Below are 12144 nucleotides of genomic sequence, written 5' to 3' on the forward strand. Positions count from 1 at the left end.
AGGTCCCTTAGCTAGTAAATGTTTTAGTCTGGATAAGAACTCATTCCTGACGCTGGGCTCAGCAGCACACTACAGTGCCAACCAGCTGCCTACAACTTGCAAAATTCCTCCCCTCAACACCAAGATCTATCCCTACCAATTATTATAGAACTCAGAACATTAATAAGTTGAAAAAAAGTTTCAATTATTGTGGTAACTAGAAAAACAAAAGAATATGAACCAGACAGAACACTGCCTTAAATGAGCATCAGACTCATTAAACAATCTAATATTTAATGCTATCTTTTAAAAATAGAAGTTAATAAAAATGTCACATATACTTGACTGATTGGTGTCTATAATTATCTCTTTTATACGCTCAAAAATGACAAACAAGCTAAGTATAAACACAGACATACAATTTTAGAAGAAGAATCTCTAAACTTCTGGCTAGTGCTTTAGGTAGCTTGAATTCACTCTCACCAAATTGTAATATGAAATCACCTGCTTCCTTTATTCCATTGAATATGTCATCAGATCAACTGAAGAGAAACCAAGATGTAGTAATGATAGAAATGAACTAGTGATATAATATTAAAACATTCAATTTATATTTGAGGCAATTAACCTACTTTCATCATGACGACCCATTTTATAGATGAGAAAAAATATCAAGATCTCAAGAGAGGCTAATTTACAGTTGAGTGTTTTACAATTAATAAAGAGAAACTGTAATTTAAAGAACAAACTTTGGCAATAATTCTCACACTGGATGGCAAAAGTAAATACCAAATTATTTCAGTCACCCCCCGCCCCCATGGGTCCTTTCCCCTTTCCACAGACGTAGATAAGGCCTGGAAGACTCATCTTCCTGAGCTCAGGCAGGGCTGGAAGTAGCCGAATGACTGCTGTGTGCCATCTCAGTGTGGGCCATTCCTCCGTTTCCGACTACTAGAGCCTCCTCCCTTCCAGGCTACTTTGTATGGACATTCTTTCTATTTGTGCTGCACAGACTCCATATGAACCCTCTGCCTTCCATGTTCGCATGTAAGTGTCATCGATGCAGGATTTACGACTCTTCCAACTTGGATCCTCAGCACATAGCACAGGCATTCAATACATGCTTGCTGATTAGTTGGTACAGTTTAAAGGCATTTGGATTGAGATGACCTGGGTCAGAATCCTGGCTCTGCCACTTACTGTCATTATTGTTCAGTAGTTTCAGTTGTGTTTAACTCTTTGTGATGCTGTTTGGCGTTTTCTTGGCAGAGTTACTGAAGTGGTCTGCCATTTCCTTCTCCAGCTCATTTTACAGAGAGGGAAACTCAGGAAAATAGGGTCAAGTGACTTGCTCAGGGTCACTTGGCTAGTAAGTTTCAGAGACTGGATTTGAACTCAGGAAGTGGAGTCTTCCTGACTCTGGGACTGGCACTCTATGCACTGCATCACTGAAGCCAAGGAGGCCAGTCTAGATGATCTCCATGATCTTCTCCAGCTCTAAATCTATAATCCCATTATAGTTGAATACCAAATATGTGAGTACTAAGCATGTACCTAGGGTAAGGGAAATCCTGAAAAGGAATCACAAATGACTTTCTTGTATTAGAACAATGCTGCAGACCTCTAGTTTTCGGTTGGGATGTGATTCCTATACGGCATTACACAAGGGATATAGAGGCAGCTACATGGCACAACAGTGAGCACCGGGCTTGGAGTCAGAAAGTCTTCTGTTCAATCTGGCCTCAAACACCAGGTGTATGACCCTGGGCAAGCTACTTAACCTCTGTTTGCCTCAGTTTCCTAAACGTAAAATGGGAATAACGGAACCTACTTTCCAGATCATCCTGAGAATTTAATGAGACAATAGTTTTAAAGTGCTCAGTTCGCAGAGTGCCCGCAGGGAGTGGTGCTATATAAATGCTTATTCCCTTCCTCCTCTCTTCCCCCTTATATCAAAGAGGATCAGTTCAGATATAGAATAAACTCACAAAGCCAGAAATTCTCCCTACAGATTCAAATCTTCTGAATAGCTCAGGAAATATGGGTCAGTTGATTTTCCTCTTTAAATGTAGTGGAAGAAGAAAGCGCATACAGTTAAGTTAAAAAATGAACCTTATTCTTCAGGAGAAACAATATATCTCTGTACACTGTCAGAAGCATGACCTCCCATATTCTCTCTAATAAGCTAAGTGATGTTGTTATAAGATGAAAACCATTCTAAAAATTACAAGAGACAATGCCAATGAGAGCAAGCAGAAGGATAATTCCTAGGTACCTGTTTTATGTTTCCTCATCGTTATGTATTTATTCATAGCATTTGTATATGCCAAAGATTTCAAAAAATGCTGGGAGATATGTGAATGACAGGGAGTCTTATAGCAACAGCTTTCTAAGAATTCTACCCCTCCCCTAACAAACCAACTCAAGCAACAATGTGAGAATTTACATTTTCCAATGCTAAACCACTGAGGACACAAATCAACCAATTAAAACAATAGGGCTTGAAAAGAGCACACACATGTGGAGAGGAGAACATGCAGGGAATGGGGGCTGAGATGCAGGAATGCAGGAGCAGCAGTCAGTGGTGACAATGGGAATGGCTCCTTTCTCTCTCACCTACAGCCTCCTGCTCAGTCTCCTTGGCTAAAAGCTCTCCCTCTGTAGTCTACCTTCTAACCAGCTGCCAAAGCCATCATCCTGGGGCCCTTCCCTGCTCCAAGACCCCCTGTGCTCCCTCCTGCTTTAGGACAAACACTCACTCCTCAGCCTGGTATTCTCTTCCCAATTTCAGTTCCCATTCACTCCTTTCAACGCTGCGTGCTGGTGTGCTGGTGCTCCTTAAACTCACCATCTCACCCCCCCCCCATGTCCACTGTACCCAGGCAACAAGGCCAGCAGGGCCCCTCACTCCCCTCCCCTCTCCTTCTTCCAGCCCTTGTTTCTGACTGCTCTCCCCTTCACTTCTCAGGGTTCTCTCCCACCTCAAGCTACCCCATCTTTCCTTATTTCCATGACAGTTGTGTGTTGCAAAGGTGTCTGTGAGCTCGGTGACAAAGGGGCTGCTAGAACCCTGCCTTGAACATAGTAGGAGGCTAAAAACATTTGATGAACTGAAATGTAGAAATGTAAAGAGATGATACACATGAAGGCATGCTGTGAGCTGAAAAGAAATAGACCTGATACTTATGTATTCATTGTTCCAGAGTACAGTCAACAACACTTGATTTTCAAAATTAAGAGTGAAAACGCTGCTTAACGTGCAACATTCATGCAAACCAAAATGCCCAAATGAGGTTTGGCTACAGATTAGATTTTGTATCTTTTATGATTGATGAAGCAAATTTAAAAGTTCTCCTCTGAAAAGAAGACATACTGATTTATACAAAATATGCACTGGACCATCAAATTAATGTTGGACATTAACTGGCTAATGTTGTACATTGGAAGTAGTTAAATATTAGTCATAATACTGATAACATCAAAAGCTTCATAGCTCATGTCACCACACCAACGAATGTTTTAAAAGCTTAAATTACTGTCTAAAATCTTTCCTTGAGGATAAATGTGTATTATTAATGGTCTGCATCAACAAAAATTTCTGTATTCAAGACATGTTTGTTTTTGTTTTAATTTCAGATCCATAAGAAAAATGCAATCCAAAAAAGCTTAGTCCATCTTTTTCATTTGCCTAATTAACTAATCTACATGAGATTCCATAATGATTATTAAAGAAAGTGATAAGCATCACTTGATGTGAAAGTGTGTATTAATATACTACTATGAAGCTATACTCTGTGTGTATGTGTATAGCTATGTATGTACACATGTACAGCTATGAAGATATACACAAAACACATAAGATCTCTGCATATATATATATGGAGAAAGGCATTTTGCTCTATTGCAAATTGATCATTTTAAGAGGAAAGTTTACATAATGTTTAAAGAATAAACTGAGCTTGTCACAAAAATACTTAACAAGGATCTAGTCAAAGTTCTTTCAAAAGCCGCAGCTCCTATTCACTACATAACTACAAAGACTAGACATAGTCTGGAGAGGCACCATATTTGTATCTATTTCCTAGAAGACTGAATGTTCTTTCAAAATATATCTGTCATTTCTCCACAGTGGTTGATCAAACCTGCCAGTGAAAAATGTTCTGAGCAGGCAACTTGTAATACAGCCATGGTTTATTTCTGTCAGAGACTGACTGCTGAAGTGTGAAAGAAACTCATTAAAAATCTCTCACTGTGATCCTACATTGCAAGGGGGGAAAAGAGAAGGAAAGGGGGGAAAAACCCTTAATGAAGGGTACACTGAGCTTGAAGTCACATTCATATTCTGCTTTTCATTTCTTCTTTGGTAAGCAATTAGAAGAGAGCAATTAGTTCACAGAATACTGCAATATAGCTGACCATACTAGGAGATTAAAGAGGTTAACATTTTTATTTCATATTCATATCATGAAAACTTAATGAGGTGATAAGAAATAAGATTCTAAAGTCAAAAAGGCAACATTTAAAAAAATCATTTACCTTAATCTTAGAACAAGATTCACAGCACAAGAACTTTCTGTAAATTCTTCATTAACATTAGGCTGACCCTTTAAAAACAAAAGAGTTCAAGGTGTTATAAGATTTATCAGGAAATAGTTCCATTACCTCTTACTGAATTAAGACAGCACTTTGCTTCTGAAAACTTGAAAAGCACTTACAAATACCTTCTCATGTATCCTCAAAATACAGTGTTGGAGATACGGGGCTCCAATTTTTCTGAGAACATGTGCAAAGAAACTTCAAAACAAAATTCTAATTTTCAGGACAGAAAAAAAATTACCCATTGTACCTTTGAGAGGAAGAAAAATGGAGAAAATAGTCATCAAAAGAATAAGTAGGCTCTTTAAATAGGAGTACTTGGCCTGCTGCCAATAGGTCCTTGTCCTCACTCATGGGATATCACTCCTCTTCAGAACATGAACAGTGAAGAAGAGACAGTAAGGAAAACAAAGGGGGAAAACTCATGACTCAGTAGAAAGAGAATGAATTCAGAATTTTAGAAAGGCAGGGGTCAACTTCCACATCTGTTCCCTACCAGCTAGGTGGGCTCAGGGAAGTCAAGTTACTTTCCTGATGTTCCATTTCCATATCTATAAAATGGGGATAACATAAATTGTGCAAGCTATCTGGTGGGGTGTCTGGGATGATCAAATGAGGTAATAGGTTTGAATCCCTCTATAAGTAGAAAGTATGTACCCATTTGGAAATCATTCATACTAGTCCATACCGCACGCAAAATGGGTTATCTTTTTTTAAACCTTTCTTTCCCACCATCGTAGGCTGCCATTTGCTCCTTGTCGAAATGGGGGCTCTACATCTGCTGCTTCTTTTCCACAACCCAATCCTTCTACTTACTGTTCCCCTAAAGGTGAACCAAGTCTATGAAGTCATTTCCCTACTACCTGGTTTTCCCTTTACTCACTGACGGGAACCAGCTACTTTGTCATCCAGTTAAAATCTCTGGTTTGTCTAAAAATGCTCTGCTGGTGGTTGGTACAAAGCGATTATAGCATTGAAAACTGAATTGAAATTGAATTGAGAGGTTTGAAAATTAAAATTGAAATTTTTGAAAATTAAAAAGAGAGGTTCTAGTGGGAATATGGAGAGAAGAGAGTGCAGGAAGGCCATGATTCAAATCCTGCCTCACATTTGCTGGCTTTCTGACAAAGTGATATTCCAGAAACCCAGCCTTGAACTTATCACTCCATTCTTGGGAAAGCTTCTCATCTCTAGGATCAGCTACAGACCCTTCTATTGAGCATCTGAAGTCCTATCTAATTTTACAGCTTTGTCATAGAAGACGCCCATCATATACTCTTTACTCTTGCTAAACTGTCTTCTTCTTGCTGTTCTCACACAGGGCCCTCTCTAAACGAGCTCCAGCCTTAGCCCAGGCTGCCTACTCCACTTGAAATGTATTTTTAATACACTTGAAAAGTCTCTCCTTACCTCATGCTCTTAGAATTCCTAGCATCTATCAAAACTTAGCTCATATTCCTCTTCTTTGAAGTTGTTCTCCAAACTATTAATGCCTCCTTCTTCAAAATTACTTTGTATTCATTTGGCATATGTTTCTATAACCTTACAGTTATCTCCTCCAAAAATAGATAAACTCCTTGAGAACAACGGCTGCTTCATTTTCTGTTTGGGTATTTCCATTGCCCAGTTCTGTGCCTGGAACACAGAGGGTGGTCCATAGATTTTTTTCTTTCTGAAGTAGTTTCAAAATTGTGTGATTCTAAGGCAGTCACAAAGCCTTAACTTCTGTTTGCCTTAGTTCCTTCATTTGTAAAATGAGGACCTAATCCTCCCTGGGTTGTCATGAGGACCAAAAGAGAAAATATTTGTAAAATGCTTAGCATACTGCTTGGCACAAAGTGCAAGTCCCCAAAAATGATGGTTATTTATAATTATTACTTTATTAGTTTTCTCAACTGCAAAGAGAGGATAATAAAATCTATCTCATAGGGGTTTTATAGGATCAAATAAGACAATATAGTCAAAATTCTTTGCAAATCTCAAAAGGCTACATAATTATCATCTAGTAGTAGTTGTTGTTGTAGTAGTAGTAGCAGTCATAGCAGAAGTTTGTAGTTGTAGTAATCAATCATTCTTCCACTAAGTAACTAAGTGTAGTTCTGGTAGAAATTTGGAGTTGTAGTAGTTGTCAATAGTCATTGGAGGAGGAAGAAGAGGAAGAGTCTCATTCTGCCACTAAGTCAGTAGGTGACTTCAGGCAGATCATTTTTAATATCTCTGGGCCCCAATTTCCTCCCCTTTTAAATGGGAGCAGAGTTGTCTTGGAGTGTGTCTATATTTTCCAACACAACCTACTATGTGAACTAAGAAGGTATCTACATTGCTTGGAGGGCTGTTCTGCCCTCTTTAATTTCGCCACAGCTGCTCTCAGCAATGCGAAGGATAGATACTAAGAAGAAAATTAGAAAGAGGCCAAGGTGGGAGAGGAAGCATTTGGAAGGAGAACTTAGTTGATGTTTATAGGTTTTATGAAGTAGTCTTAGTTTTGTAGACCGGCTACATATGTCCAGACTAGCTGCTAAGAAACACCAACTTAAGAGTTGGAAAAGATATTACAGTTAAAATTGCCCAGTTATAACTGAGGAAAGTGAAGCCTAGAGAGACTAAGATATTTGCTCATGGTTAAATAGGTAACTGGGTCATGTTTTGAACCCAGACCCTCTGGTTCCAAATCCAGCCCAATTTTCATAGCACCCCACTGCCAACTTCTTCTGTAATTCTAATTGTTACCTTGATAATATATATTACTTTTATAGAAGAGACACTTAGGAGAATTTGACTAAAACTTTAAATTGATTTGCAATCCTCAAAGTAAAAAATCAGTACTACCAATGATAGCTCAAGTGCCATTTTAATTCTTTGGTACAAAGTCACAGTAAATCTTCAATGGAATAAAGACAAGGTCTCCCTCATCTAGTATGCTCTTCCCTAAATAGTACTGCCTCCTAAAAGACCATATGAGACTCTCCACACAAATTACATTTGCTATAGTTATTTTAGAGGGTCTACAAGGTGATTCAAGACATTTGCTTTAAGAGCAAAAACAAGAGATAAAAAGAGCTTCTGAAGTTTGCTAACAAAGAATCAAGAAATAATGAGGACTAAGTAAGAATCAGGATCCTAGATCAGTCATCTTCTCTAAGATTAAAATAAAACAACAATAAAAAAACAAGGTTGGAATATGGAATCTTATTTTTACTATTTTCTTTTCCTTCATTAGTTCACATAAAACTAGCAATTTAAAAACGCATATAGGAATTCATTTTTGTTCTAATTCTATCACCTAGAGCAGTGATAGCAAACCTATTACATGGATGCCAAAGATGGCACACAGAGCACTCTATGTGGGCACTGGCCACCCCTCTCTGCCCCCAAGTTCCTTACTAGAAAAGAAAAGCAGAGGGACTCAGACAAAGCTGCTTCCCTCCCCACTCCAGTCTGTCTGATGAAATTTCACATGACCCACCTCTCTGAACAGAGGCTCACAGGTGGCAGAGCTGGAGGGGAGCAGAGTGCTTGGCGATACTCCCTCCCCCTCTCTACACTTGCAGAGGGCATTCCTCACTTCACCCGCCCCTCCATCCAGCAGCCTAATGGGAGCGCTTCCTCCCTCCCCTTTGTGGGGTAAAGGGTGGGGGCAGGGCCCAGCACTCCATCTCTAAAAGGTTCTCCATCACTGACCTAGAGGCTAGAGGTCCTCAATGGAGATTACATCCATATATATATATATACATCCAAATAACAAGGGTTCTTCCATTCTCCAGATAATCAAAACCAGAAACCTTACAAGCCCATCATTCAGAAGCATTATTTTGAAGTTATCAGTTTTCCTTATTAAAATGTTGGTGTCCTTTCACATTCTTCTTTGAAGTGTCACAAATTTAAAAGCACAGCTGCAACTACATACCTGAGAGTCCTGTATAGAAAGTGACTGTATCTGCTCAGGTATACTGCTGGCGTTCATTGTAATCTGTCAAAAGAGTAATGCATTAGAGTACTGAAAAGCTCCAAATTTATAACATTCAAGTTAGTCTGATGATGATCAAGTCTTAATGATAAGAAACATATCTACTATTTTCAAAAGGTAAATAAATTAAGAAATGAGTGACAGAAAACATTTTGTTTGATCTACTAGAGGTGATAATGGAAACGAGTCATAAGACACATGTAACTTGTGGCATAATCTAATAAAATATTAAAGGATCCTAAATTAAAGGATACTTGCTTAGCAGAACCTTTGTAAAGACCCTTTAATCATTACCTTGAAAACGTATCAAAAGGAAGATCTAACATACATAAAGGTAGTTTTTTGGGATGTGTATTTTGTTCCCATCAGAGAAACACGGATCCAGGGTGGTGTGCTGCACTTGCCCCTCAAAGTCTGAAAGGTAAGGGGCACTAGTAAAATACCCAAGTGATTTTCTTCTCCAATATCTCTTTCCTAACCTCTGTCCCGCAGCCCACCCCTAATGACCTAGCACTTCACAAGAAGCAGCAATTATGAAAGAGAGAAAAAAAACTCCCCATATCTCATCTCCATCTCAGTCCCCAATGAATAGATACCATCAATAATGCTAAATGAGGGCAAGTTTTCAAAAGTGAAAGGAAGCCAAAGCTTATTATTTCTAGCTATACTCAAAATGACTATGTAAGAGAACAGAATGACCTGAATGTATTAGTTATTTCACTATCTGGAAGGCATGGCACTGAACCATGTGATCACTTGAGGTGTCTTTTAGTTCTATGATTCCACCTCCTTAATTAAGGTCTAATTGGTACCTTGCACATGGAAACACCCAACTATTACAGTTTCAAAGAAGGAGGCATCCTGTCGGTAGCTATGGAACCACTGTAGCTAACTCCTTTTATCCCAAAGAGATCTCGCAGAGTGCTCTAATACTCCACATTGGTCTGGATTGTATTCTGGATGACCTATTAATTCTGCATGTTGACTCAGAAGACAAGACTTCATTTTTTTGTACACAATTCCAGATCCATCTTAGAACAAGGTAGAATTAATTTAGTTAATGAGAAGAGCTGGGGAAAAGTTAATTCTGGCTACTTTTCTGGCAGTTCTCTGAGGTACTGAATCTGTCCTTGCACTAAAACTAACCCAGGAAAGGCCATTCTTCTCTACCTGACTTGTGAAGTGTCTCCAGAGATACACCATTTGGCTGCTGCAGAGATACACATCCAGCTAGAGTAGGTGTGTGGGGTAGCCCAAGGAGTCCCACAAAGGGTCATCTCCCTGAAATCTCCTCCCTCCAATTCCCAGAGGCCTACCATGGCACCTGAAATGCCACCAATGGGATTCGTTTCTTTAGATTAAGGCAGTGACATTTCTCAGCAGACTTCTGCGAAATATAAATATTTCTAGAGAGGCTAACATACCAAGCTATTAGTTATGACTATTTTAGTATAAATTTGAGTGTTCCAACAATCTACAATAAGGGCACAGACCCTAGAGGAAATAAGTATTCTGGTAGGGAAAGAAGTAACAGTTTGGGAAGTTTGGGTCATGCCCAGGAGGTGAGTGTGAGAAGGTGAGTAACTACGAAGAGGAGAGGGTTCTAAACAGAGGAAGGAGCAATGTGAGGGCAACTTTTTGCCTGGGAATCACTTTTATCTTTACCTTTTGTAATTTCAGAAATACAGAACATTTTAACCCCCCCCCATCTCCCTAGTTTTACTATATATATATATATATATATATATATATATATATATATATATATATATACACACTAGAGTATATCCAGCACTAGACCTGTAATTTAAATTGTTATAGGTAAATTCAAGTAAGAAGACTCCCTGTACCAATTTAGATCAGCCCCCATCTCTGCAACTGACTGTTAGGGAATCATTGTGCTATAGCAATGAGGGTTAGTCTCACTTTTCCAGGGTTACCCAGTCAAAATGTTAGAAGCTAGCTCTATTATTTTGCCCCTCATATTTTTAATATGGCCTTATGAAAATATTTTTAAAAACAGGGTTCAAAGACTTTAGTCAAATGTAAAAAACCTGAACTTTAAATGTTACCTTCCCATTTTCCACAAACAGAAAACATAAAAAAAACCTTTTAAAATCCATAGATGTAATCAATCATTAAAAAATTAGAAATATAAGTGTAAATGAATCTAAAATTTAATTATAGCCTTTGAAAGGTATATATATATTTTTTTAAATTGGGAATTACTATGAATTTCAGTGTGTTTCTAGGTTTGTTTTTTTAAAACCCTTACCTTCTATCTTAAAATTGATACTGCGTATCGGTTCTAAGACAGAAGAGTGGTAAGGGCTAGGCAATGGGGGTTAAGTGACTTGCCCAGGGTCACACAGCTAGGAAGTGTCTGAGGCCACATTTGAACTTGGACCTCCCTTCTCTGGGCCTTACCCTCAATCCACCGAGCCACCCAGCTGCCCCGTTTCTAGTTTCTTAGCTAACAGAATAAATTTGGCCTATATTTAGGCTGAATCATTTTCCCCATGCAATGAAATCACGGAGGTTGAAAGGATAAGCTCCCCTGAAACATACCACTTTGGAGTAGGCATGACTGTCACTTCTGTTCATCATGCTCTTCAGCTTTGAATGAACATGTCTAGAGTTTTATAAGGGAGGCTATGTCAAAAGTGCAGATCTTCACAAATGCAAGGCAGAGATTATCCCTGGTTTTTAGCTTGGACTTGGGGTGCATGGCAATGCCAGTTGCTTGAGGGTGCTGCTTCTCTGAGTACTCCTTAATGAGAATGTTGGGTATGAAACACTGACCTCATAGAGATTTAGGGCACACAGCAGTAGTTACTAGAATCAAAATCCATCTCATTTTCCTTTAGCAAAGATCAAACAGGCACAATGCAAAACTGATAAGAAGGCATGCTTCCAATTAATGAAATGAAACAACTGTTAATTGTCTATGAAGTGCCCAGTGGGCAGCACCTGTGGCTCGAGTTAACCTTGGAGGCCAGGAGAGGCTGGGAACAAAGGCCATGTCTGATACAGACTGGCTGGGTGACTCTGGGCAAGTTCTTGACCTTGGAGAGCCCCAGGCATAGCAAGACTAAGTTGCAGAGAGAAGCAGGGGTATAAAGTTATGTCACCTGAGAGATCCCTATACCAAAGAAATGACAGACCCAGTCCTGATGCCCACCCTTCTGTGGATGGCCCTGCTCTCAGCTCTAGACGTACTAGCCAGGCCCTCCAAATTGCAAATAATATCAAGAAAGTATTAGTTCACAGGATGGCTAAGTTTCAAAAGGGCCAAAAGGGGGCAGGGTTCTCTGTATATCTACAAGGAGCTCCCACTCTGCTTTCTTAGGCCCTCAAAAACAATTTGCTGAATAAAAACATGTTACCTTCTTTAATCACATATGCAATAGTGAAATGACCACTTCTTCAAACTGAATCAGTGGGTAGGAAAAACAACTGCCTCTCTGGTATAAGCACCTGTTTCACTGGTGGTGTGAACTCTGGCAAATGATTTAACTTCTCCTAAGTTTTAGTTTCCTCATCTGTTAAATGGGTATAATAATGCCTACCTTCTAGGGCTTTGTGAAGATCAAATGAAAAAG

General features: G+C 39.1%; 1 protein-coding gene across 3 annotated transcripts in view; it reads right to left on the reverse strand.

The window, feature by feature from the left end:
* Positions 1 to 12144, reverse strand: part of STK39 (serine/threonine kinase 39) — a 364512-nt gene that overhangs the window by 95270 nt on the left and 257098 nt on the right. For all 3 annotated transcript variants that reach the window (XM_001367443.4, XM_007494315.3, XM_007494318.3), the window contains 2 exons: positions 8483 to 8545; positions 4516 to 4583 (listed from right to left, as the gene is read on the reverse strand). In XM_001367443.4, the coding sequence (XP_001367480.2) occupies positions 4516 to 4583; positions 8483 to 8545 (131 nt within the window). The remainder of the gene's footprint in view (positions 1 to 4515; positions 4584 to 8482; positions 8546 to 12144) is intronic.

This window comes from Monodelphis domestica, chromosome 4 (genome assembly GCF_027887165.1).
Source record: "Monodelphis domestica isolate mMonDom1 chromosome 4, mMonDom1.pri, whole genome shotgun sequence".
Classification (NCBI taxonomy): Eukaryota; Metazoa; Chordata; class Mammalia; order Didelphimorphia; family Didelphidae; genus Monodelphis; species Monodelphis domestica.